Source organism: Aulonocara sp. 'chitande type north' Nkhata Bay, linkage group LG5 (genome assembly GCF_057382095.1).
Source record: "Aulonocara sp. 'chitande type north' Nkhata Bay isolate Kocher_YH1m ecotype deep benthic linkage group LG5, A_spYH_male_GT1.1, whole genome shotgun sequence".
In the NCBI taxonomy this organism is placed as follows: Eukaryota; Metazoa; Chordata; class Actinopteri; order Cichliformes; family Cichlidae; genus Aulonocara; species Aulonocara sp. 'chitande type north' Nkhata Bay.
In genome coordinates, this window is record NC_141348.1 from 18,705,662 (window position 1) to 18,730,758 (window position 25,097).

Genomic DNA, 25,097 nt, shown 5'->3' on the forward strand with positions numbered 1-25,097 from the left:
CCTTTAAACCACCCTTGGCTTTTCATGGTTGGAGCTTTACTCACTAGAATGGTAGTGGTGGTGGAGTGATTGGGGGCGAGGGGGTGGGGTGTGGGGTTGATGAAACCACACTCCATCAAGAGTTTTGTCGTGTTTATGTTTATCTGACATTGGTTGTTGCAAAAAAAGAAGAAGAAAAAAAGAAACTTTCTTCAGCCCCCTTTCACTCCGGGTCCAGCCCACGTCTTCCCTGATTGGCTGCCTCTCTGTCCACGTCTGCCTTATTATAGGAGCTGCGCTCCAATTTGGCCACACAAACATGAGGATACCGTCACATTAGGGCAGCACCGCACCAACTCAATAGCATCTCTTCCCCACGACACTGCTTTGTAACGAGTCGTTTCAGCGGTGCCGGTCGGCCTTGTATGGCCCCATCGATATCCATGTCCGCTCTGGCTGCTGGTTTGAAGGCTGAAGATATTTCTCCCCGCTCGGTTCTCGTCAGCAGAGGCGAAATGCAGACCAGCTTGAGTCCCACGGGGGAGACCGGGAAGCCAAAAGTCCCTATTCTGCCCTTCAGCGTAGAGGCGCTGATGGCTGACAGGAAACCCAGCAAAGAGGTGCCATCGCCGGATCCTGCTTCTGTAGCCGGGACGTCCCAAGTGCTGGGAAAGGGGGCGCGGATGGGTTCTTTTGGTAGCCTGGATACACCAGTCTCGACTTTACCTATGAGCTCTACATTTTCAGTGGGCGAGATCATGAACATGCCCGAAGACGTGCTGATTAAACCCGAGAGCCCGGACAGTAAAGACAGGACTTCGTGGATACAGAGTCCACGCTTTTCTCCCACATCTCCAAGTAAGTTTAAGTTTCAGTTAAGTTACTAAATTAGAATTTAAAAATGTCTCTTAGCGATATAAGCATATGTAAGCGAGAATATCTAGTTTTTTTCTCTTGGTATTGTGTTTTACATGTCTGTAATACTTTCTGTTGGTCTTGTGTTGATCTGGCATTGCGCGTCGACACCAGAGTTTTGAATTAAATCGTTCTGTCTTCCCATAGGAAGGTTGAGTCCTCCTGCCTGTCCACTGCGAAAACACAAGACGAACAGAAAGCCCCGGACCCCCTTCACCACATCCCAGCTGCTCGCCCTAGAGAGGAAGTTCCGCCAGAAGCAGTACCTTTCTATCGCCGAGCGCGCAGAGTTCTCCAGTTCTCTCAACCTGACGGAGACCCAGGTTAAAATCTGGTTTCAGAACAGAAGAGCTAAGGCCAAACGCCTGCAAGAGGCAGAACTTGAAAAACTGAAAATGGCAGCAAAGCCTATGCTGCCTCCAGCTTTCGGGATTTCCTTTCCTCTCGGTACGCACGTCCCCGCGTCCTATGCAGGGTCGCATCCGTTCCAGAGGCACTCGCTGCCGGTTTCTCCGGTTGGACTGTACGCCGCTCACGTCGGATACAGTATGTATCACCTCGCTTGACAAGGACGGAGGACGAGCGCAACGAGCAGCGGGACGCAAAGGGGGGGGTTAAGGATGTTTTGTGAGGGCCCCTATTCAGAGGGGACCCCTTTGGACCAGTGAGGTGACACTGCACCACATAAAGAAGCATCCTGGTGCCGAGGTCAGTGTCACACCTTGTCAGGTGAGGGCGAGGCTTCTTCACAGACCCCCCCCCCCCCCCCCCCCTTCTGAGGCTCTTGAAGTTTAGGCACTTCTCTAGACCTCGCCAGTAAGTTCCCACACTGCACAAATAATCCAACTTTAATTCGTCATTTAATGTCAACTGTGTTGTACCGAAATGAATTTGAACGAAGGAGAACATAAACAATGTAAAATCTTATTTGAATAAATAGGATGAGACTTTAAATGACTTTAAGGTGGACATTTTTGCGGCGCGGAGGTAGAAAACAGCTTAAACCTGTAGCCCTATGGTATATCACTAATGGACTTTTAAGTATGGACTGTAGTGCTGTGGCCACACAGCTCACTCCTTCGCGAGTGCTTACAGCCAGGTGAAAAGGCGAAAGGGCTGCACATCAGAGACTATGCACCAAAAAAAACTTTAGGCTGGGCTTTTTTTAAATTGCATCTGTAGGCTGCTGCCACACCACAACATCCATACTTTTCATTTTCTTTCTTTCTTTTTATTGCATTCATATCAATGCGTAACTATAGTGGGTTACTAAATCCAGTATAGGTGAGTGCTCTTTTGTGAATTTTGAAAACCACAGCATTTTTTTTATTGTTATTTTTATTATTTTCTTATGACAGCACTGTCTGTTGTCGGATTGATTCCCTTCGGAAGGGATAATTGTACTGTAAAATAATGTATATTTGAAGAATATCCTCATTTATATTATGAATATATTTGTGACATAACTTAACAATAAATTGTTTATTCTTTTTTCACTGAGAGGTTGCTCGTTTTGACTGACAGGATGCACACTGTTGCGCCGACGGTGAGGCAAATTACTGTAAGGAACTTTAGTCAGTATTTAATCTTTTTAACGCCTTAATGAACAGAAAAAAATATTTCTTCTACTTCAAAAAAATCTATCAGGTCTATTAAGGAGTAGAAATTAAAAAACAGGCTTCTAATGAGCTCGATGACTTCAACATTTAATTATTATTTTTATTTTAAAACGTCACAGGGACGATTAAAGGCTTCACGTGACCCATACTGACAGAGTGACAATAGAAAGCCCCACATTTGCTTTAGTTTTCCTTGCAGTTGAGCCTGTCACACTCACTGTGCGCTCCGGCTGGTGTGCGCTGTGAATTTAAACTTGTCACATGGTATTTGGTGGAATGTATTGCTACAGCTGTCGCCTCTCGCTTTGAAACAACTAACCTAGATTTTGTTGGCGCCAGAAGAGTTTAGAGGGGGTGGAGATTGCGGGAGAGGAAGAAAGAGAAAGAGAAGGGGGTGAGACAACCAGTTGTGCTGACTTCAAAACACGCCGATAAATATTGGGAGATTGCTTCTCCGGGGCTAAACTCCTCGTAAACTATCCGCTTGAGTGTCATTATGTGCATTTAGGGTGTAAAACGAGCCAGGTGACACCTCGTTTTGAGGGGGAAGACAGGGTGTCAGGAGCCATGTGGCACATAAAGAAAACATCTTAACCTGAATTTGAACACCGGAGTCATTTTCTGCCATTTTCTGCGGATCAGATAAAGGAGGAGGAGGTGGAGAAGGGGTGGGGGGGATTACAGGCCACTCCACAGCAGTTTTAAAGGCTTTCTTTTGACTTCCCTGCCATTCAAGCAGGGGTTAAACTCGAGTAAAATAATTGCTGTAATGAGCAAAGGCAATCTGCCACAGACAGAGGCCGGCTCCAGCGTGGCTGTAGCTCCAGGCAAGGCGGAACTTTTATCATTCCTAAAATGTCAACGGGGGACTGGGACGGGCAACACTCCTCAGTGCGCCGTGATTTCCTCCTCCTCAGTTCTGAAAGGTTTCTGTCCTGGAAAGTGTTCCCAAAGAGTTTCCCATTTATTCAGGCACTCTCAAAGACACGTTTCTCCTTCGGCTTCGAAGTTTTTGCAATATTACAGCTTTCAGTCTGAGTTTAAGGTAAAGTGTTTTTTTCTTTCGATTTGATTTATACCCGTTTTTTAAATTTCATCTATTTTTCTCAGATAATCTCCAGTCCGTCCATGAGGGATGAATTTATACATAATCCCCGACAATAGGTTCAAATCACACGGATGAACGCTCTATCTGAAAAAGAAGAGAAACTTGACACAAAAGAGCCTAAGGGGATCGGCCGATTCTTTGAAACTCTTTCATTCTTTTGTCTCCAGCACTCTATCTTGCCAGGAGCCAAACAGAAAACAAAAGTCACTTGTTTAGATCATCCAAAAGATCACAGGAGGCTGTTTGACTCCATAGTAAAACCTCTTGATCCTCACGAAAGAAAAATGGGTTATTAGATGCCGTCAAAGCAGCCTGGATAAATGATTAAGGAATGGGCCCTTTACTCTGCATTACTTTTTCATGTGGGATAGGCCTGCGTTATGTGGCTCTTTGGGCTGAATTATTAAATGAAGTATCTCAGAAAAAAAAATTCATATCACACAATTCGTGTTAGTCCCGATCAATTACGACGATCAGTGTGAATTTGTAGTTTTAGGAAACAGCGAACTGAAAAAACGCCGACTGGCCTTTCGTTGAAGCGTATTAAGCCATGAATATGGGTTAAACTGGTTGTTCTCTTTATTTTCAAAACGATACAATTCATTATTTTACCCGTATGCTACTTGATCATTAAAGAAGCTTAGAGAATAAAACCAAGTAGAGATTATGAAAGCACTTACATTTGAGTTAAAGAAAGTTCGGAAATTTGTTACTGTAATTTGATGTTGTTTTCTAAATAAATACAATTATGGTACAACTGTGTAAATGATTTGAAAATGTCTGCACATTAAGGGTATCGATTTTTATTTAAAAAAAAGACCATATATTTTTAAATACAAAAAGTTAGAGTGTTACCAAGATATGCAATATTGCAAATGTTATAAACAACAAGTGTAAAGAACGATGCTCACAATAGGCTATTGTTATTACTTAAAAAAAATAAATAAATACGGAGACATTTTGACCTTACACCTTTTTAAAGCCAAAATCCATAAAATCTGAAACCCCCCCAACTTTTTTCAGGTACCACAACACCATCTACTGTTCGCAGAGTAACATAACACAGCCTGGTTTGTTCCAGTAATAATAATAATAACTGCAAAGTTTGACCTAACCAAAACCATCCATTTAAAACGCATGAATTACTACTTAATACACAATGCGATTATTCATATTTTGTTTCGTGGTAAGCCTTTGGTTCTTTTCAACTTAAACGTTTATTTTCTTAGTGAGCAAAATAAATTATTATTATTATTATTATTATTATTATGAATAACAATAATATATTAAAGCTATTTTCGAAATACTTCTGTTAAAACTGTTAAAAGAAACATTTCGTGGGCGCTTGTTGAGGATTGATTGTAGTAACAGATAAACTTTTAACGCATTTAACTCCCATATTAATAAGTTAATGTTATGTGATTTTTTTTCTTAAAAATAATTAATTGAACTCCGAGTAATGTCAAATACGCATCCATGCTCTGTAACTAAAGGCAGGATTTAAAGTGGAATGTAACATGAAAGGAGATGGAACCCTAACATCCGCTCTGATGTGAGCGCCAGTAGATTTTTGTTTTTCTTTGTGCACAGACTGTGTTCAACTGTTTTCATGGATTTAGCCAACTGGAGTCTGCGATATATTAGCACCTATTATATGAGCTATCATACGATCATGACTGGGTTCCATTCCTTAACCAGTTTCAGTTCAGTATAAAGGCGGAATTTGGCAATAGAAACTATACAGAGCATCATCAGATTGCTACCTTCAACCTAATCTAATAGTGACCATGGACACCGCAGCCTGTCCTGCACCAGGAAAAATCACTGTAAACGGTACTGTAACTTAGCATGCTTTTCCTACTTTAAGTTAAAGTATTTAATTTCTTTAAAAAAAAACAAAAACAAAAAACAAAAATATCTACAAATCCAGTGTCAAATAGGAAAAACAGAGAAAATAAATTTCATCTTTGGCAAATATCACTTGCTGATAAGTTCTTACATTTTGAAAACACTTTCTCTCTCCTGCCCTGTCTTTTTTTAACCTATTTCCCCATTAGAGTGAAGCTAACAAACATATAGCTATTAATTAACCCACGAATAAAGGCCTCAGCAATAGTGTGAAACCCTTCAGTGAAAACTAAAAGATTAGGACAATATTAATGTTAGAAAGCTCGTAAAAAAGATGACTATTCAACCCAAATTTGCGGGAATTTATGGGAATAAAATGAATTTACAAAAGAGAATATTTTTTTTAAAAGTTCAATAATCTCTCAGTAGTAGTTTGGCATATATGACGGTGGGCGTATATGCGCTCACAGGATCAGATTTTATATCAGTTTCATTTAAATATATTTATTTTAAACCAATAGTTTATCAATTAGTTTATCCACTGTCATCTGTTTGTCAAATATATATATGGTATTACAAATGTTGCATGCAGAATGTGTAGATTACTGGATTACTGTCCTTCTCGCGCTTACGTGGACGGTAAGGCCCACCGGAGGGGGCAGTACCGTTTTGGCTCCGTTACGTGTCACACAGGCCCTCAATGGCCTGTGCCCGTGACCTGACTTTGCACGTGGCTCAGGTCGTTAACCACGGGGACAACAAAGAGGCCATCAGGAGTGGAACTGTTAAATGATTCGTTTACAACCACGTTTGTTGAACTGCATCGGTGCCCTGCTGACCCGAGCGAGCGAGCTCATAATCTGAACTGTGCGTTTAAAAGGTGCCTTTACTGCAGGCGTGGGAGAAACGTGGCTCTGCAGTATGAGAGTTTTGAATCGCCATGCAGCCCGAACACTACACAGCCACATTTGCCAAACAGCGTAATTATTGTAACTATCGCGTTGAGTGCGCCAGTCATCTAGTGGAAAACAAGGGGGAAACATTTTCTTATGCGCTCTAATGAGGCAGCGTTTTCTTTTAAAGTGCAATAAAAGTGCTAAATGTGATGGAAAATTGCCTGAAAACCCCGTAAACCAAACGAAATCACAAACTGCATCAGAGATCCTTTCATGTAAATAAGTTTATGATCTGTCATTTATAAGGACATTTATTTTAGCAAGGCAGACAATGATTTCTGTCACCCTTCGGCAAAGTTGTGCTTTTATTGTGCAGCATTTAACATTTTTGGTGCAGTGTCACAGGACATAAAATTGTTTAATAACTTGGCCGCATGTGGTTTAAATGATCTGTTCTCGTTTGCCTTAAAAGAAGGTGGATTCTGAGGCCCTAGAATGATGATTAACAAGCTCAGCAATTAAGCTTTATTAGCGCACTGCAGGCGGATTTCTTAAAGAGCCGTTTGCTAACTTTTTCGCCTCTGCAGGGTAGGTTAATCAGCTGTGAAGAGTTCAGACCTGATGATTCATGCAGAAAATTGATCAAATAAAATGCTTATGCAACATGATCCAAACTATAAAATATATAAATGTACGAGTCATTTATATATTTATTAAAAAGAGACTGAGTATTTTTGTTAGACCCAATATTTATGATGCACAGTATTCTAGCATTTTTCAATTTTTTTTGCTTAAATTGCTTATTGCTTATTGTGTATATATGTGTGTGTGTGTGTGTGTGTGTGTGTGTGTGTGTGTGTGTGTGTGTGTGTGTGTGTGTGTGTGTGTGTGTGTGTGTGTGTGCACTGAACTTCAAATGGTCCAGCTGTACTATACTTGTGAAAGAGTTTAACCCGAGTTGGGTTAGGTGGATAAAGACAGGACAAAGACACACTGTGGAAGAGAACCAGAGATTAATAATAAAAAATAATTAAATGTAGAGAGGTGTATAAACACATAGCCAGTGACTGAGTGACTGAAGAAGAAACATTCAATGCAACATAGGAATCCCCCAGCAGCCTACACCTATTGCAGCGCAACTAAGGGTGTATTCAGGGTCACCTGATCCAACCCTATCAACATACCGTATCAAAAAGGAAAGTTTTAAGCCTAATCTTAAAAGCGGAAACAGAAGAAGAAGAGTGGCCTGAAATCTGAAGGCTCTGTCTCTCATTCTACTTTTAAATACTCTAGGAACCACAAGTAAACTTGCAGTCTGAGAGTGAAGAACTCTAATGGGGTGATGTGGTACTCTGATGTCATTAAGATACAATGAGACTGATTATTAAAGAACTTGTATTTGAGGAGCAGGATTTTAATTTCAATTCTAGATTTAATAGGGATCCAATGAAGGGAAGCCAATACAGGAGTAATATGCTCTATTTCTAGTCCCTGTCAGCACTCTTGCTGCAGCATTTTAGATTAACTGAAGGGTTTTCAGGGAGTTTTTAGTCCAGCCTAGAAGTAATAAATGCTGCACTGAACTAGTTTTTCAGCGCCACTCTAAAAGAATTTTATAGATATTGTGCAAATGGAAGAAAGCAGTCCTAGATATTTGTTCAAAATGTGCATTTAAGGACATGTCCTCATCAAAAAGGACTCTAAGATTCCTAACAGTGTTACTGGAGGCCAGAGTAATGCCATCCAGAGAAAGCATTTGGCTAGAAACTGCATTTCTAAGATTTTCAGGGCCTCAGTTTTATCTTAATTTAAAAGCAGAAAATTTGAGGTAATCCAGGTCTTTAAGACATTACTGTAGTTAACTAATTGGTGTGTGTTATCTGACTTCATGGACAGATAAAGTTGGGTGTCATCTGCATAGTTAATACTGATACTGCCTAAGGGAAGCATGTATAATGTAAACAGAGCTGGTCCTCGCACAGAACCCTGTGGAACTCCATAATTAATCTTAGTGTGTGAAGAGGACTCTCCGTTTACATGAGCAAACTGGAGTCTACTAAATAGATATGATTCAGACCACTGCAGCACAGTACCTTTAATATCTACAGCATGTTCTAATCGCAGTAATAAAATGTTATTGTCAACAGTATTGAACGCTGCACTGAAATCTACCAGGACAAGCACAGAGATGAGTCCACTGTCAGAGGCTGAAAGAAGATCACTTGTAACCTTCACTAAAGCTCTGAAACCAGATTGAAACTCTTCAAATAAACAATTCCACCGCATATGTTCAGTTAGCTGTTTTACAACTACTCTTTCAAGAATTTTTTAAATAAAAGCATGGATGGAAAAAGGCTTATAATTACCTAAGACGGATAGGTCAAGTGATGGCTTCTGAACAAAATGAATCAGAGGGTGATGATTGCTTAAAAAATACTGCAATTGAAAGATAAACAGTGTAAGACCCTTTAAAAGTGTTTTTTCTAGTATTACTTTCATTCAAAGGTTAGGTTTAAAATGCATTTCTGTTGCAGATGTACAACATGTAGAATGATATAAGATGTAGAATTATAGGTCAATCAGCACCACCTTGTGACAGATCAGAGCACTGTCAAAATCCTTCTAAAGCTGAGACTTGACTATGAAACAAATGAGAACTACCTATCAAGGATAAATCCAGTATCTGAATATTAAAACCAAAGTCCCTCCAAGTCTTAATGAATAGATTGACACTGTTAGGGGAATCTTTATAATGGAGAGGTTGACTTTCTTGCCAAACTCTAAAGGAGACACCTTTCTAAAGAAGTTGAAGAAATGGGTCGCCTTTATGTAAGCTGAGGAGCAAGCTACCTTTTTGTAAGAATGCAGTGCAATGCAGTATCCCACCTGTTCTGTTTTTCTTGATTTAAATTGCTGAATAAAAAGTGAAAAAAAAGAGAGAGACAACACAGTCTAGATGTACTTATGACCAGCTGTTTTAGAGCTCAACAATACACTGAACACATTAGGTAATCTCAGTCTGTAATGTTTAAAAATGCAAATCTAACAACAAGCTGGGGTGGCATCAGGCATCGGTAAACTTGGGACAAATTTAAAACATAATACTTTACACTTGCAACATCAGATACATCAATTACTCTAAAAAATAAACAAAAAAGCAAACCTAGATCAGAATTTCAGACTACTTTTGAATAGTATTGATGTATTGATGTCAAATGAAAAATTCAAGAGCTAAATAATTCACTAGAATTTTCAACTGGTTTCTTTCATGAAGCATGTTCCTGTTTTGGCCATTCTTTCTGTGACTTGACAGTGAAAGAAAAGAGCAACTTTGTCATGTAAAAATAATTAAGCCTCTTGTCTTTTGTCAAAAAATTTAAATGAGAATGTCTAATAGGTAATGCTGTACCTTACAGGTAATTTCAAGCACTCCATTTTATTTTTACACTGATATGAACGGAAACCAAGGACTTGCATCGCCACAGAGGCCGGCATTCAAAACACCATGACCTCATCCAAAATGACTCATAAAGCAGATCTATTCATAATTGTTTGAATGACATCCAAGCAGTAATATAGGGCGCTGAGAAAAGTGCTGTATACATAAAAAGCAAAATTTCAGCCTGTGATGAGAAAACAGTTTCACACTTTGAAAAATGTATGTGAAAAGAGGACAACTTTTTCTTGTACATTTTAGTTTTGAAAGGTCAACAAATCCCAGAATTCTTTTCTGTCTGTATAAATTAACAAAAGTAGGAGATTTTCCGTAGGTTGGTTGTGTGGTTTCAGCAACAGAGGGCAGCAAAGGCCACAACTCACATCTGGGAAGAACAGTCTTGAAAATCCAAGATTTCAGCATAATTATTTGTCCAAGTAACCTTGTGTGGCCAAAACGCCAAAATGAAATAAAAAGTCATTTTGTCTGTGGATTTCTTTCAGTCACAGTTAATGGGTCACATTTCAAAACACATTCACCGCTTACTGAAGAGACAAATGACACAGTGGTAACTCAATACAGAACAGCTTTAAATAAAAAACAAAAAGCTTTCTAATTAAGTTAAATTAATCAATAAGAGCTGAATGAAAAACAAGTTAAGAGTATGAATAATGTTTTCAGGGAGGGCTCCTCTGCTGACTCACCCTCCAGTTCTTTTCTTTTTGTTTTTATAATCCCTTCTTTCCAAAAACAACTGGCAGACATTTTTTTAATAACTCTGAAGAACAAATCAACAAGGGCATGAACTCTGACACATAAAGAGAGGGTTTATTGCATATGTGGGTAATCATGGGTAAGTACTCATAAAAGGCAGTGAGTTTCTCTCTCTGACAGTGATACATCTGTTATTTTACATTCAGTCTGCTTAATGCCGTTGATCCATGATATTCATTCAGCATGAGTACAAGCAGCAGAACTGACACAACTCTTTCAAACCCTATCAGAAGGAACATACTGTACAAGCATGGCTTAGATATCTATTTCTTGCATAACACTTTCCCCACCATGTTCAGGTCTTCAGATGTTTACAAAATGCGTTACAGTGCTCCCTCAAATACATGTTTGTCAGGCTACAGGTTGCGACAACAACGATATATTTCTCTTAATGACACGCGGAGCTTTGATCAGCCCTGGTAAGTAAGCAGCGGTTAAGGCTGGCTCCCTTGGTTTGTTATTTCAAGGTTTTCATCGGCATGGTTGGCATTCAGCAAATTTCCTGTGGAAAGTTCTGCACTCCTTGCTGGAATGTAGCCATGCATGTCCAATAACATGAGTGTGTACCCAACTGGGTACAGTGTGAAGCAGCACTGCGTGCACTACCAAAGCCTTATGATGTGTTTATGCTGCATCTGATACACTTTAGTATGTGGTGTTTATGGTGCATGTTCTACCATTCTACGTGTTGTTACTGTGGTATTTATATGAATGTAACAGCAGCGTATGCCCGGATATCTGTGTTTTTGTTGATCATCTGTCCTCTTGGAGCAGCTGAAGCCTGTCCTCTGCATAGTAAGGACTGGTGTTTCCAGTATCAATAGCCTGGCAGTCATCTGTGAAAAACACCAAGTCCTGCCAAGAAACAAGAAACAAGAAACATGTGGTGTAGCTGCTCTACTTGAAAACATAAAAGCTCAAAAAGAAACCCACACACACTGCGGAGTGCTTACCCGATAACAGATTCTGGTGATGATGCTGTAAAGGTTCTGGATTTTGCGCTTCAGCAGAACCATTCTGGGTTTCTCTCTGCAGTACTGGTTGGGATGGTTCAACACCACGTAAAGAAAGTCACGGAGCTTGGTAGTGATGCAGGAGTTCTGGAGTCATGAAACAAGTATTTACATTCAATCTCCAAGAGAAATACTTTTTTTTTTTCTTTTGCACAGCGCAGCTGTCAAACTGCAAACATTTGCACATCAGGTCAAATCAAAGCTTAAGATTTTGTGCCTCGGGCATTCTCAATGCACATATCCAAACTGTACAAATTTGCCACAGGAAATATTTGTCGTCTGCCAGTTTAACAGCTAAATTAGTCAGTTGATGTTGTATTAAATTGATACATTTAGCGCTTCATTTACTGGGAAATTATACAGTAAGAGAAAATTGAACATTTAAAAAATTAACAACTTACATGCACGTCCAGGAAGATGGCAGGCAGAATCTCAGCACATGTTTTCTGCAACCCAGCAAACATGAGAGTTGAGTTAAATAACTGGTGGCATCAAGATGCCAAAAGCGCCACAAACGTAGACTCTCTTACCGTGCGATGAGAAGTGTGTATTTTATCCAGCAGCATCATGATTTCTTTGCTCAGGTCGAGAGCTCTGGAGTAGCAGGTCGGAGGTGTGCACTCCGACAGCCACACGAGGCTGGAGAGGCACAGGAGAGCTGCGAGTCCCAGCTTCATGTCGGATAACGCTCTGCAGGACTGGACTGGTAGAGGCTGTCAAGTAGTACAGAGGAGGGCCGGCTGCTGTTTTAAGGATGGAGTGGAAGAAAAAAAACACGTAGGATGACGTGGAGGAGCAGCACAGCTCACACAAAAAACCCCCAAAAAGACATTTGGGATCTTCTGCGTTGTGGAGAGCAAATCAGCCATGTCTAAATAGCAGCGGTGACTGATTTCTCCCTGCTGACAATGGGCGGACGGATTTTGCGGTGTTTTCTGTCCTACTGCCCGTCATTACATAAAAGCAAGATATTAAGGAGAGCTATTAATCAAAGACTAAAGTCAGCCACTTTGTACGTTAAATCATCTGACCTGCAGTCACGAAGTTCATTAGTAGAAATCACAGGTGTGAGCGTGTTTGGAAACTTTGTATCCGTTTGTCCAATGTAGGGCTTTTAACACAGATGTTTGAAAGTAGCAGCTTTCTCATTAACACACAGCTACAAGGTTTCACTTTGGCATGTTCCTTTCTCCTATTATTGATTAGTGAAGTTTTGCCTTTTGGGAAGATGTTTAGGACAACATAACAATTTATTACTCAACCAGTCATTTCTGACCAGCTTATTAGCAATCTGAATTATTGAGAAGACAGGGAGAAATGACTGGAAACAACTTAAGCCAGCTGATTTTATTAAAAAATAAAACAAAGTCAGATCATATAAACACTTTGAAGTACCAGATTTTTTGGAGCATGATCATATATAAAATACCATCCTCATTAAAAAAAATAATACAAAAGGCAAGACAAATTTCAAGGTAGGTTTGTTGGGGCCACTGAACCTTTCTTCAGATTGAGGAAATTCCTCTTCCTTTTTCTATTTGGGACATCTACACTGTTACATGATTCAGGTGGATCCCGGAAAACAAACAGCTTTTCCCCGGTTGCTGGGCTCCCCGGCGCACAGCAAGCAGAGGCTGAAGGCGTGTGTTCCTCTGCTTCCTTTACCGTGTCCACAACTTCTTCTCTTCCACTGTCGCTCTGCTGCTCTTTAACAGGCAGCCCAGATTTATAAAGTGGCTGCTGTGCTTTGCTACAGCTGTTCTTCTTTCCCTTCTCCTTAGTCAGCAGTGGTGCAGTATCCCCTTGAAGCACAAGACCGGACCTGGGGAGCAGTTTTTCCATCAGACTTTGCCTCTTTTCCTGGAGTCTGTGAGATTTGGAGGACAAAGGAGCTTTTGTTAGCAGGACTAGAGTGTTAACGCGCTTACCTCATGCGTGTGGTCACCGCAGCCAAACCATGCAATCCGACAGGCACATTTCACTTCAATTTAAGGATCTGACAGTAATATCTGGTGACCACTAAACTACAAATTAGCCTTGGCTGTGGTGTAACATGAAGTCTTTATATGGTGGTTGGTAGAAGAACAAAGAAATGTGTTTAACTCACCCCTCTTTATCCAAAGCACAACTTGGAATATTCAGCATATTTTTATGCACCACATCTTCTCTCAGTTTCACAGGAAGAACTCTGTTCAGCTCCTCAGCACACCTAAACAAAAAGTCACCAACAGAATACAAAACTGTCAGCTGCTTTACAAAGTCTGCAGACAACTGGTTTAATAAAACAATTCCTAACTATTCACACACTGCAACAATTCATCAGTTTTGTAATCTCACATTTAGAGAAAAATGATTAAATATTTTATCTCCTTCGTAGTAGGGTACAACATGTTAAGCTGGGAAGTTTAATTAATAAATCCGGATAAGTCTAACTGAAAAAACCTTTAGGAGAATTACTATATTTTTAAGATTGCCTTCAAAACACAGAGTCGGTCTTAGGTAGGCAGTCTTTATTTTGACAGTAAACAGTGCAAGTCTTCTGGTTTCTCTGTACTTGTGACACTTCATAGACAATATCTGTCAAAATGCAAATGAGTCATCAACAGGGTTTTGTAATGGGGGGACTATATGTGGTACATTAGCTATGCAGCGAGCAGATGGCATGGACAGAACCTCTGAACACCTACCTATGGATTTAATACAGCATGCTATGACAAGTCCTCAAATAATTCTCCTACACTGTAGGTATATTATGATGAATAAGGTGATTTTCAAGTTGCCAAAACTGCTGTTTCAACATGAAAGTCTAAAATCAACATGAACAGTGAAAAGCCAAGAAAACTCAAGACAGCCATTGAACCAAGCTGCTTCAGTATTTTGAGTTTTGTCAACATTTGCTTTTTTGCAGTGTATTAAAGCAAACTGTGGTATTGGATAGAGGGAAATTTAAAGCCTGACCACTTTGGAGCAACCTGATTGCTTTATATTAGTGTCCAAATTAGCAAAGGACACTGACAAATCAAGGGAGACATTTGTCCTCAGAACAGCAGACATAACTACCAACTCTTCAAAACAGGAGTTCACAGACTATATGTGTGTATAAATAATATTTAAATATGAGTCAAAAAATCAGATTTCAGATCATTTTTGGTACTCTGAATGATGTTAGTGCGAGCATATATTTCTAATATGGCTCTCAAGAACACAGTTTTGGCTTGGAGCACACAAGTCCCGCCTATCTGCCGTGTTTATGAGGGGCAGCCAATGGAAAGAGCGCTGGCTTCTTGGATGATGGTCTTAAAGGGAGAAGAGCTGAAAGGGCTCCTTTCAGACAGAGGGGCAGCACTAAAGGCCCAGCAAGAATTATTTTGAACTGTAAATCACGCAAAGCTACTGTAGCACAGTCCAGCGAATAAAATAGGGAGCTAAAAATGAATATAATAGTCACTGTTAAAATTAAACAATACTATATACATGAATTCTCTTTTCAATAAAACTAAAACAGCTGTTAAGAATTGGTGAACTCCATTCTCCAAACAAAAAGCAGAAACAAAAGAACTAATGAAAAGAAAAACACATGTCTTGCATATTGTTCCAAACTTTTCACTCCCTTGTCCTTTGGCCAGAAGCTCAGATCCAAAGCATGAGGCATCATTCATCAGTAAAACAATCCAGACTCAGCGGGGTGCACACAAAACTGTTCCAGTGCACCAGGACAAGAGGGGAAATTAAATGATGAGTAAAATCATTTATCTCTTTATCTTGGCTCAGGGAAAACAGCTTTTGTTATTTACATTTAAGACAATACGCAGAGATGGTTGTGTTTCACCTGGCTGCTGGGGAAACACAGAGTTTTGTTTCTTCTCAAATAAGAGACTTCAAATATATTTTCTTAAAAAAACAGAACTTGAACTGTTGAGACTGGCTGTGTACTAGCAGAAAGAAAAAAAGAAAAACAAAACATTATCATTTCCTTAGCAAGACTAGACCAACTTGTTGTTGCATGCAGGTTATGTATGCTGGAGACCCAACTTAAAAATGATGAGAAGTAATTTCATCTAACTTCATTTAACTTCATTAAATCACTCAGCTAAACAAGGAACAAACAATCTTTAGAGTTTCAGTAAAAGAGCATGACACACATTAAATACTGCACAGCTATAATAGATTAAGCCAAGAGTCAAACTAATAGCATTATGCTCCAATATGTCCAATTTAAATTTCCTCAAAGAACTTCACCGTCTAATGTTATTGCCCTGATAAAAAATTTATAAGTTTTATTGCTCAATCAAGATTAGTGGCTGCACTTGATATTCTCTTGCTTTCTTGTGAGTCATCTACTCCATTGGCCCTTGTGCTGGACTGAACCAGTGTCCCAGCCTCATGTGTGAATCAGACTGAATCTGTAATTTACTCACCTGCTTAAGAGAGCCCCCAGGCTCTTAGGATGTACTCATTATAGGTATCCTACAAAGCCTGAGCACGTTTGACCTCCAAAGTCCAGCTGTGTGCAGTGATTGCTGTGTACAGTGCCTGATAATGGTTAAGAGTAGCATGCCCTGATGCAGTATACCCATAGTGTGATCACTAACCATGCCCAGGCACAGAACTGCAACAAGTCAGTGAAGTATGACTTCATGAAAAATCGTATGAAGTAATGAATAAATCTATAAGGTTGCTGGAAAGACACCATTTCCAAAATCAATGAAAACACAAAAGTTCTTTCATTGTGTTTTCTGCTCCGTTTGTTCTTAGCATATGTATTAATTTCACTCATTAAAGATTGCAATTTTGTTGTCAACCATTTCTACCGGCTCATTTACATTACTTCCCTTTTCCCTAGCAAACTGTAGTGGTTATGTTATTCTGTTCAGATATTCCTTCAGGAAAAAAAAGTTGATTATCTCTTTGACAGAACTCTATTTACTGTTACAATATAATAAGATTCACTCTCATAAGTCAAACGCACTGAACACTGTTGACAGATGAAGTATGAACCTCCAGATTCTTATAAAAGGATAGAAACTCAGAACCTGGTTCTTACCCTGGGTGTTCCTGTTCTGCAGACCCTGAGGGAGGGTGCTGCTTGGGGCACAGGGCATCACTGATTGAAAGGAGTTCACTTTCAGGCAGGGTTGGGAGAAGGAGACGTAGGGCCTCCAGGAGAACCTCGGTAGACACATGACACCGCTTGACCAGCTGAGATGCAAAGTCCAGATCCTGTAACGAAGAGCAGTGCAGAGTATTCGTTAGCCCACATTTTGTCTGAACTAACTGGTACAAAGTTTTGATTGCTTTTATTACACATATTATCCAAACACTTATCATGGGGAAAAAAAACCTGAGACCTGGTCACAGTTTGCATACAGTCTCTTGAGCTCCATTTGTTCTTTTAAATCTTCCATGCTTTGACTCTTGGCAGTCATTAAGTGAAACCTGAAAACATCAGAATGGCTTATATCAATACCCCCAAAGTCCTCATTGCTCTCTAAATAATGCTGAATAATAGCTTACCTCTCAGCCATCAGTGAAGTAACCTGCTCACGCTTATAAAGTGCATCCTGAAGGATGGCCCCCATCCTGCAATCTGTCTGCAACTGAAACACGGTTTCTTGCTCACAGTTCTCATCTCCCACACCAGAGTCGTCCTGATGTGTTTTACTTGACTTTATAGTGGGCTGAGACATTTGCAGGCTGTCCAACGTTGTTCTTTCCTCCTGAAGCTGTTGCTCTGCTTCCTCTAGGCCCTGTGGCAAAAGTCAAAGTGACCTTCAAATAACCAAGTCTCAGAAGAAACCCAATAATTAAAGATAAAAATGAAAAATTTCACAGAATGAAAATTTATAGGCTTCAGGAGAGAAGCAGCTACCGCACACAAGTCAGATACTACCTACCAAGCAGTGGCTTTGTATACTCTGAGCCATGTCTTGTCTCTCCAAATGCTTCCTTTCTTTGAGCTGTTGAACAAGCAGGCTATGGAGAGTCAGCATTGCTCTGCAGGTCTCCAAAACTTTGGCTCGCCTCTCAGCCTTCTGGTAATGGACGATAGCCATTTGCACAGCCAGGCTGTCTGCCTGAGAGTGCAGATCATCTTCTCTCTCATGCTTCATCTCCTCCAACACCTGCCATATTGAGAATGGATGATTTTCAGTCATCTGGTATAAACTCAAAACCTACTGATGCACAATTGTGATGTTAAACTCAAACTGTCTTCAAGACTTCTGGTTTTCTTTGCTCTGTGAATTTCCTGGATCACTTTAACATGCTGTAAAAATACAGGATGATAATAAATAAACTTAAAAATAAATTATCAAGGTTTTAGGAAACAGCTATACCTTGCTCATTATACTGCTCTCCATCTCCTTCTCCCTCTCATATAGTTGAATCCTATCCTTAAGCTTTTTCTGGAAAAGTTGCAGGTCGGATGTGTCTGCTTTCTGTCTGGCCTCACTGGTTTTCCCCTTGGATTGTGGATTCATCTGCAAAAAGCCACAGTATCTGGAAGGTGGTTGGGAAAGAACTCCAAGCTAAATGTCATGACGTGATCAGAAATGAAGCCACTCTGTGGATCCCCTTTATAATTTCTCAATAACAATGTACACTCATCCAGCAGCCACACAATTGAGGATTACAGCAGTGTGGTTTTCCACTGGTCAGTTTCTTACTTTGAGTTACCTTAAGAATATTATAAAGAGATTCAAAAACAAGAAGATATTAATGCATACTGAATAAACATGGGAAAAATATTTCCCATGGGAAAAATGCCACGAACTGACTCAAAAGAACTTATCAATACCAAAATGCATAAAGGCCTGGTGATGAAAATGAGATGAGTACTTGCTTTACCACCACATTACATGCCTCCATAAAACGATGCATGCTTTGATCAGCGTTTCCCAGGGAAATTTAATTCAGAGCATTGCCAGCAGTTGAAAAACTGCAGTGCAAAGAAGCTAAATTGTTTAGCCATACTGCTTTAGCTAATGCCTTTTAAAAGAAGAGGGGGAGAAATCTATGACGGCATTGTTGATTTAATTTTAAGTTTAGTGAATAAGGCAGGAAAAAGCCCCCCACCCAATCCATCCACTTTCCAATTCAGGGTAGCACGAACTTTTTTTCAAACTATGAAATGAATGACAATCAGTACAATATGCAATTCTATACAGCAACATTTTAAGAGCATTTAAAATGAGTAACATGTGATTATATATGCACCATCTGTTTCTCGCTCTCCTTCCTCCAAGCTGCCAGAGCACACAGAAGTTTAGTTCTGGCGACAGCGTGTGGCATCACCAGACAGCGATCTATCACAGAAAGACATTTCTGAAACTCCAGTTTCATCTTTAGCCTGTCATCTTCAGACAGAGTTAGCTGGGACAAACACAAACACCTATGATAGAAAGGAAAAGAGAAATGTGACAGGTGAACCAGCTTGACTCTTCTAAACTTACTGGGTAGCATTATCCAATGTATATATTATTTATAAAAGATAAAAAGTTCCTTGGAAGTAAACAGTGTGTGGCATCTGCTACCATTGCAGCTGCTTTAAGAATTCCCACCTGCTATCATCCTAAACCTGTGGAACCAGTTTGTTGTTTCTTTCTTTGATTTTCCATCTTCTACTGGGACCGGATACACAATCTTTAGTTTCTGAAATCAGTAAAATTGCCTCACTGACCTGAAGAAATCTTTGCAGCGTGTCCTAAGTGCCTTCTGCTCCTGTAGCTCTTTCTCCATGTCTTCCTTCAGAGCCTCCCTGGTGGAGCTGAGGATACGCAAGGCTGCCTTGCCTTCCTGGTGCAGTCTTTCCTGACCCACCAGGAGAGCACTCGCTCCCTGTCCTGATCCTTGCCCTGGTTCCATCTGCAGTGGAAAGTCTTGCTCTCCTGGAGGCAAGAGGGCTAATACAGCCTGAGCTGCAGAAGGCTGGATGGCTTTGATGTCTGCTATGGCACCCTGGATCACACGCATGGTGATCTAAAGAACAGGTATGAGACCAACCTCACTTCATATTTATGCAACTTCATGTCTCACAGGAGAAAATTGACACACAAAGTGATGTGAAGTCTGAGTGTGGCACCTTGCGGATGTCTGCAGCAGCTTCCTCATCCAGGTTGTTGATAAGCTCTGCTAGCTCCAAGCTGTGAGCTGTCAGTAAATTCTGCCAACAGTGCAGATGCTGTCCTACCTCTATCCCTCCCTCCAGACCCTTGCACATGTTCGACAGGTCCTTCTGTCTCTGTTTGTGGACCGTCACCTGGACAAGGCAAAAAAAAGGATTTCATTTTTCAAACGGAAATACCTTGCAAAACATATTTTTGACATCAGTTACAATGAATAAATGCAGAGACCTGTGTATATCCACTTTTGCTCACCATGTCAGATATGAGCTCCCTCCTCTTCTTAATCAGTCCACAATGCATGGCTCTCCTCTCCTGCTTCAGTGCCTCATCCAGTCTCTGTCTCAGCATCACCAGCTCTTTCTGAGCCTTCTCCTGTAGGTGGTCGACCTGCACTGCAGGCAGTTTGCTCCCTCTGGTGGAGAAGGGAGCAGAGTACCACAGTGAAACAACTCTAGCATAGTGTACTTGTATTTGTAGATATCAACAAGATTTTTAAAAACACTAGAGCATTTATGTCCCTGAACTTTTAGATACTGCATATTTTGTTTTGTATATATCACATGATTACCAGACATGTTTCAGTTATTTTTTTATTAAGACGCAGGAACATTTGTGTTTTTTTTAAATTGGCACCAACCCCCTGATGTAAGTGAACCAGCTGTCCAAGTTGCTGGAGGTGCTGGAGAAAGTGTCAGAAATCAGGCTGTTAAGGCTGTGGAGGCTGTGCACCAGAAACTTCCTCTGTGCGCTGCGTTCAGCTAGCACATAGCGCAGATTGGCAAGGACTACATCCAGCACCTCCTCTAGCTGATCCTGGATAAAAACAAACAAAAACAAAACAACAACTTTATGAAGTCATCACTATTTACGTCCTTTGTGTTTCATGTTAATGTTTCACCACAAGTGTAGATGTATGCATATCACAACATTTTTCTTTAAACAGGCATGACAATTAAATGATAACCCAACTCAAAAGGCTCTGACTGTTCACCTGACAAGTAAAGTATTTGTGCTGAAGATTCTTGGCTGTGCTCTTCTCCAACTCTCCCATCCTGGTGGCCTCCTCCAGTTCCTCTGAGAAAATCTTGTGCAGCTCCACCCGTCGCCACTCAATGATCTGCCTCTGGAGCTTCGCTGAGGCCTCTTCATGACGAACCAATAAGATGCGTTGAAGCTGACTCTGGCTCAACTTGTGCAGCTTCTCCAGGAGGACACTACACTGAAGAAGTTCCTGAGATTTCAAGATTTCAAAATTAATCTTAAAGTTGTGAAAATGAAATCTTTCTTCTAACACATGTTTATATTTATTTTATTCATAGAAACCTTCATATTCCAAAACAGCTGTTGTACTTGCGGTGCCTCTGCCATAGTGGTTTAACGATTACATTTCAGTCAGCCCTTGATGGCTGGGGTCCCCCATCACAGCAGATAGCTCTACATGTTTAAGTTGGCAGTTTTACGGTAGATGCCCTACACCCTACTACACTACCAGCTGCCAGTGTGACTGAACTGTTAAAAACAAAACTAGTATACACACCTTGATTCAGAACAGATTTCTTCCTTTGTCCAATATCATAAACACTGACCTAGTAGTTTTTGTGTAATCCCATAATGCTAACATCCTTGGCAGAGTTAACAATGCAAAAACAGATTGTTACTACCTGTTGATCTGCATGTTGACACAGAAGCTCAGCCTGGGCCTTCTCAGCAGCCTCTCTGCAGTGCTCTGTTTCCATTTCTTCCCGAGTCTCCAGGTTACACTGACCAGCCAAGGCAACCATGCGAGCCCCTCGCTCCTCCTTGAGCCGTCCCTCCATGCCTAGCAGCTGCCCGTGAAGCACACTAAGCAGCCTCTCCTGGGCTTGAGCACTGGCCTGGCCCTGAAATTGAAGTCTGGCAAGCAAGGAGGACATCACGCCCTTGTAAATCTGAATCCGGATGGCTTCCAGGTTATTGGTGGCATGTAGCAGTGAAGACATTTCAAGACTAAAGAGATAAAACACACAATAAACAGAATAAGGTGCAGGTATTGATTTTGACATAATGTAGAAAAAGGAACAACTTTACAGTAACACAATTAACGATTCATTTTTGTACTAATTGTTTTTTGGTATTGTTCCATTAATGGAAATTAAGTCATGCTGGGCTGATCTACTCACTTTTCCAAAGCCCTGTACATGTTCTGTGGATCCTCCAGAACCATGGTGTCCACAATCTTGTCTTCAAATGTTGCCTCATCCTTGACTGTCTCACTCAAGTTGGAGTCTGCAAACTCAGGGTCTGAATCACTTCTGTTTCTCTGAAGCAAAAGAAACACCATACGGCAGAATGAAGATGAAGAACAAAACAAAAGAACATATACAGACATTACTATGCAAATGAAATATATTGCAATAAGCATTAAGCACTGTTATAGCAACTGCATTTAAATTGTTCATGGTCAATATTACACTTTATCCTTAGGTTTAAGAGATGAACTTGTGATACCCTTTTTTGAAGAAGATTCAGTCTAGTTCTGAGTCCTATCACGTTTATGGCCAGAAACCCCAGCAGCAGCAGCACCATGGTGACAAAGAACCCAGCAACAAATCCAGCAAAATGAACACCGTGGTTAGGATAGATCTAAAAGAGAGACCTATATGTCACACTTACAATTAAGTCCCTTTTATGAACACGCTAAATATAACACTGAAGAAATGACAACAATAAACAACTTATGCTGTCATGTAGATTTTGTTACAAATTAAGGTGCTGCCCCAAACTTACCCTGTCTGTGGAATTCATCCTCAGTGTTAGATTAGCCCTTAATGGGCCAAACATGCTGACATCATTCTGTGGAACCAAGAAAGAAATAAACAACCAGGCTAACAGGACTGGAAATGACCTTATTATCCTGCAAATTAGGATCTAGAAAGCTTTGGTTTGACAGTGTTGCCAATTAGGAAGATTGAAAAAAGTACCTGTGAGGCATTAGAGAAGGTGAGAAAAGCTGGAAGGTCAAGGACTTCGCTCTTTTGACTCCTTACGTGAGCAGTATAATTGAGAACAACTTGAGATCCAGCTAAGTGAGCAAAATAAACATATCAACTGCCGAAGCAGCATGCAGACATAGTCTGACTAAAAATAATCTTCTTAAACATCCTCATTCCCAAACATACCCAACAACGACTCAATGGCAAATGTCTGGTAGCCTCTTTCCACAACCCTGCCTTCAGATTTTAGAGGTACTAATCCTGAAATCGAGTCCCGGATAGCCACCTGAGATAGGTTGGTGCCACCCACAGGGCCCACGTTGCGAACCAGCAGAAAGAACGTCAACTGAGGGGGATCAGTGTCAAGCTTCACCTTGGTCACATGATTGAAAAATAAATTTATATCAGGTTAATTGGTTCATTAAATGTGCATTTATTTTTAAATTCTTTCAATATTGTTGATGTACCTGTGCACACTTGTGAAATTTTACTCCAAATGCAGCTGGAGGCACTACACTCTGAACCTGCAGGATTATAAAAAAGAAAAAAAAACCCAAAACAATATATATTTAGTTTCTTCCAACACAATTTTTTTGGAATAGTTTAGTAATAATCATGTAGAAACATACCTGAGGCAGCGAGTGGCCCAGGTTATATCGGGTGAGGGTGCTTCTGCTGTTCCTGAGGTGCAAGCCATTTGATACATAGGAAAATGAAGAGTAAAAAGAGTGTCCCCACGGACCAGCAGGAGCTGAAGATGCGAGAGGTCCCCTCCCGAAAAAGGCTTTAGCCTCACCAATTTCCACTGTACCTGTCAGGTAAATGTGTACACATGGTGCTTGAACAGCTTGAAAAAAGCAGCTACAAAAGCTGAAAGAGAGCCTGTATATCACACATTCCCCAAGCAAAACTATTACAGCGTTCATTATGGAAATTTACACTCAAATGAACAACACAAGTGGGCAAAAAAAGCACAACCAAACATTATTTTTCACATCATGGAGTAATGTACAGTTGAATCAGCATATTATTTCATTATTTTAAAAGTTATTTTCTGTGTTATTGGCTAAGAAAAAGCACAAACCATCCTTTCTAAGTAATGGGTCTGCTGATTGTCTGCCTGGGTCATGTTGTATTGAATCCATACTGGCAAGGATCTGATGGGATAAGAGCATTAAGAGGTAATTACATATTAAATATGTAATTATGTTATGGCCAGCAGTTATGGTCAGAGGTTGACATGCACTCATCATGATAGTGATTGTCATGGTAATTTTGAATTATTTATTTTCACCGCTCTTTTTAAAGGGTGGAATACTTGCATACATATTTAATGATTTGGTAGAATTCTCCTTTTCAGATCTTCACTGAGTTCCTTGGACTTTCCCATTGTTCTGAGCACTGATCAATCCATGAGTGGTATCAAACAAATCCTTTTTATGGTGTTAAAAAGAAACTAACAGTTGTAGTCAGTCATGATCACCAAGGAGAAGGATTAGAGAAAATCCAACATAAATTCAAACTTGTGCACACAGTTCTTGTTTTTTTAGAGCCATTGAAGATGGAGCGGTACCATCATTCCACCAGTTCATAGAAATCATTAAAAGCCCCCAAATTACCATGAAAGTCAAGCTCGTGATGAGTGGATGTAAACTTATGACTGCAACTGTAAAAACAACAACAACAAACAAACAAAAACAAGAGTTTGTTACGAAAGAACGGTTAATTTATTTAGATGATGTGAATCAATCTATTGGTTGCTAAATTTAATTTCTAGCTGACAGCTAAACAAATACCATTGGCTTTTTTTTTTTTTTTACCACTGAGCAACTCACCCTATGTTTCACAGGGAAAGAAGATGTTGTGTGCCATGATGTACTCAGGGCAGTGCCGTTATAACAAGACTGGTTTCCAGTTGTGTCCTCCAAAACACCGGTGCGCCTTGTTACATCGGGACCGCAACGTGAATATAAAAAGGCTGGAGCAAAACACGATACTTCGATATTTAAGAAATATATACATATTGCGACCCTCTCCACGGTAAAGTGTACCTGAAGCATTCGTGACTTGGTGTGCTACCACCGAGGGAAGCCGCTAGCTAACTGTCTGCATTGTGTCTGCACTTCACTGTGCTGTGGCGACGAAAACATTTCTCTAGCTTTTCTTGAGAAACACCTAATGTAACAGCGTCTCCGGTGCTCAAGACCGTCGTCCTTGAACTTTAACATATACGGAGAAACGGCTTACGCCGTTTCAACGATTTATAGACCTAAACAAAGTCAAGCTTCATAATAACCGCTACTGCGGAAAAACTTCGGAAAACATCTCCAAAACTTGGGAAGAACTGTTTAACTCCAAGAAAGTCAAGAGGAACAAAGTGCACTGGATAGTTTCCGGTCTGTGGTTTCAAAATA

At 40.3% G+C, this 25,097-nt stretch overlaps 3 protein-coding genes across 3 annotated transcripts; 1 reads left to right on the forward strand and 2 right to left on the reverse strand.

Moving 5' to 3' along the window:
- Positions 1 to 162: 162 nt before the first annotated feature.
- On the forward strand, positions 163 to 3,151 carry msx1a (muscle segment homeobox 1a). Its single transcript, XM_086291835.1, has 2 exons — positions 163 to 837; positions 1,042 to 3,151. Exons 1-2 carry the CDS (start codon positions 405 to 407, stop codon positions 1,458 to 1,460), a joined length of 852 nt encoding a protein of 283 aa, XP_086147961.1. The 5' UTR covers positions 163 to 404; the 3' UTR covers positions 1,461 to 3,151.
- Positions 3,152 to 9,568: 6,417 nt separating this feature from the next.
- Positions 9,569 to 12,359, reverse strand: LOC147330214 (cytokine-like protein 1). The gene is made up of 4 exons (XM_086291836.1): positions 12,119 to 12,359; positions 11,990 to 12,034; positions 11,529 to 11,675; positions 9,569 to 11,430 (listed from the first exon to the last, which is right to left on the reverse strand). The coding sequence occupies exons 1-4, from the start codon at positions 12,263 to 12,265 to the stop codon at positions 11,329 to 11,331; spliced, it is 441 nt and encodes a 146-aa protein (XP_086147962.1). The 5' UTR covers positions 12,266 to 12,359; the 3' UTR covers positions 9,569 to 11,328.
- Positions 12,360 to 12,920: 561 nt separating this feature from the next.
- LOC147330215 (limbin-like) lies at positions 12,921 to 25,054 on the reverse strand. Its single transcript, XM_086291837.1, has 23 exons — positions 24,519 to 25,054; positions 23,768 to 23,840; positions 23,313 to 23,494; positions 23,151 to 23,207; positions 22,870 to 23,056; positions 22,672 to 22,772; positions 22,478 to 22,543; positions 22,199 to 22,333; positions 21,871 to 22,010; positions 21,373 to 21,697; positions 20,703 to 20,942; positions 20,349 to 20,524; positions 19,964 to 20,123; positions 19,669 to 19,845; positions 19,267 to 19,565; positions 18,804 to 18,978; positions 17,924 to 18,067; positions 17,483 to 17,710; positions 17,103 to 17,335; positions 16,937 to 17,024; positions 16,633 to 16,808; positions 13,696 to 13,797; positions 12,921 to 13,455 (listed from the first exon to the last, which is right to left on the reverse strand). The coding sequence occupies exons 1-23, from the start codon at positions 24,741 to 24,743 to the stop codon at positions 13,059 to 13,061; spliced, it is 4,086 nt and encodes a 1,361-aa protein (XP_086147963.1). The 5' UTR covers positions 24,744 to 25,054; the 3' UTR covers positions 12,921 to 13,058.
- Positions 25,055 to 25,097: the final 43 nt, after the last annotated feature.

What these genes read in the sequence shown, in the direction of transcription:
- LOC147330214 (XM_086291836.1), bottom strand. Translation starts at nt 12,265, where the DNA reads ATGAAGCTGGGACTCGCAGCTCTCCTGTGCCTCTCCAGCCTCGTGTGG. An exon ending in TACACACTTCTCATCGCACG is followed by an intron (nt 12,035 to 12,118) that starts GTAAGAGAGTCT and finishes GCTGGGTTGCAG; the next exon opens with AAAACATGTGCTGAGATTCT. An exon ending in TCACCAGAATCTGTTATCGG is followed by an intron (nt 11,431 to 11,528) that starts GTAAGCACTCCG and finishes GTTTCTTGGCAG; the next exon opens with GACTTGGTGTTTTTCACAGA.
- msx1a (XM_086291835.1), top strand. Translation starts at nt 405, where the DNA reads ATGGCCCCATCGATATCCATGTCCGCTCTGGCTGCTGGTTTGAAGGCT. An exon ending in CTTTTCTCCCACATCTCCAA is followed by an intron (nt 838 to 1,041) that starts GTAAGTTTAAGT and finishes GTCTTCCCATAG; the next exon opens with GAAGGTTGAGTCCTCCTGCC.
- LOC147330215 (XM_086291837.1), bottom strand. Translation starts at nt 24,743, where the DNA reads ATGCTTCAGGTACACTTTACCGTGGAGAGGGTCGCAATATGTATATAT. An exon ending in GGATGAATTCCACAGACAGG is followed by an intron (nt 22,334 to 22,477) that starts GTAAGTTTGGGG and finishes TCTCTCTTTTAG; the next exon opens with ATCTATCCTAACCACGGTGT. An exon ending in ACAAATACTTTACTTGTCAG is followed by an intron (nt 20,525 to 20,702) that starts GTGAACAGTCAG and finishes GTTTTTATCCAG; the next exon opens with GATCAGCTAGAGGAGGTGCT.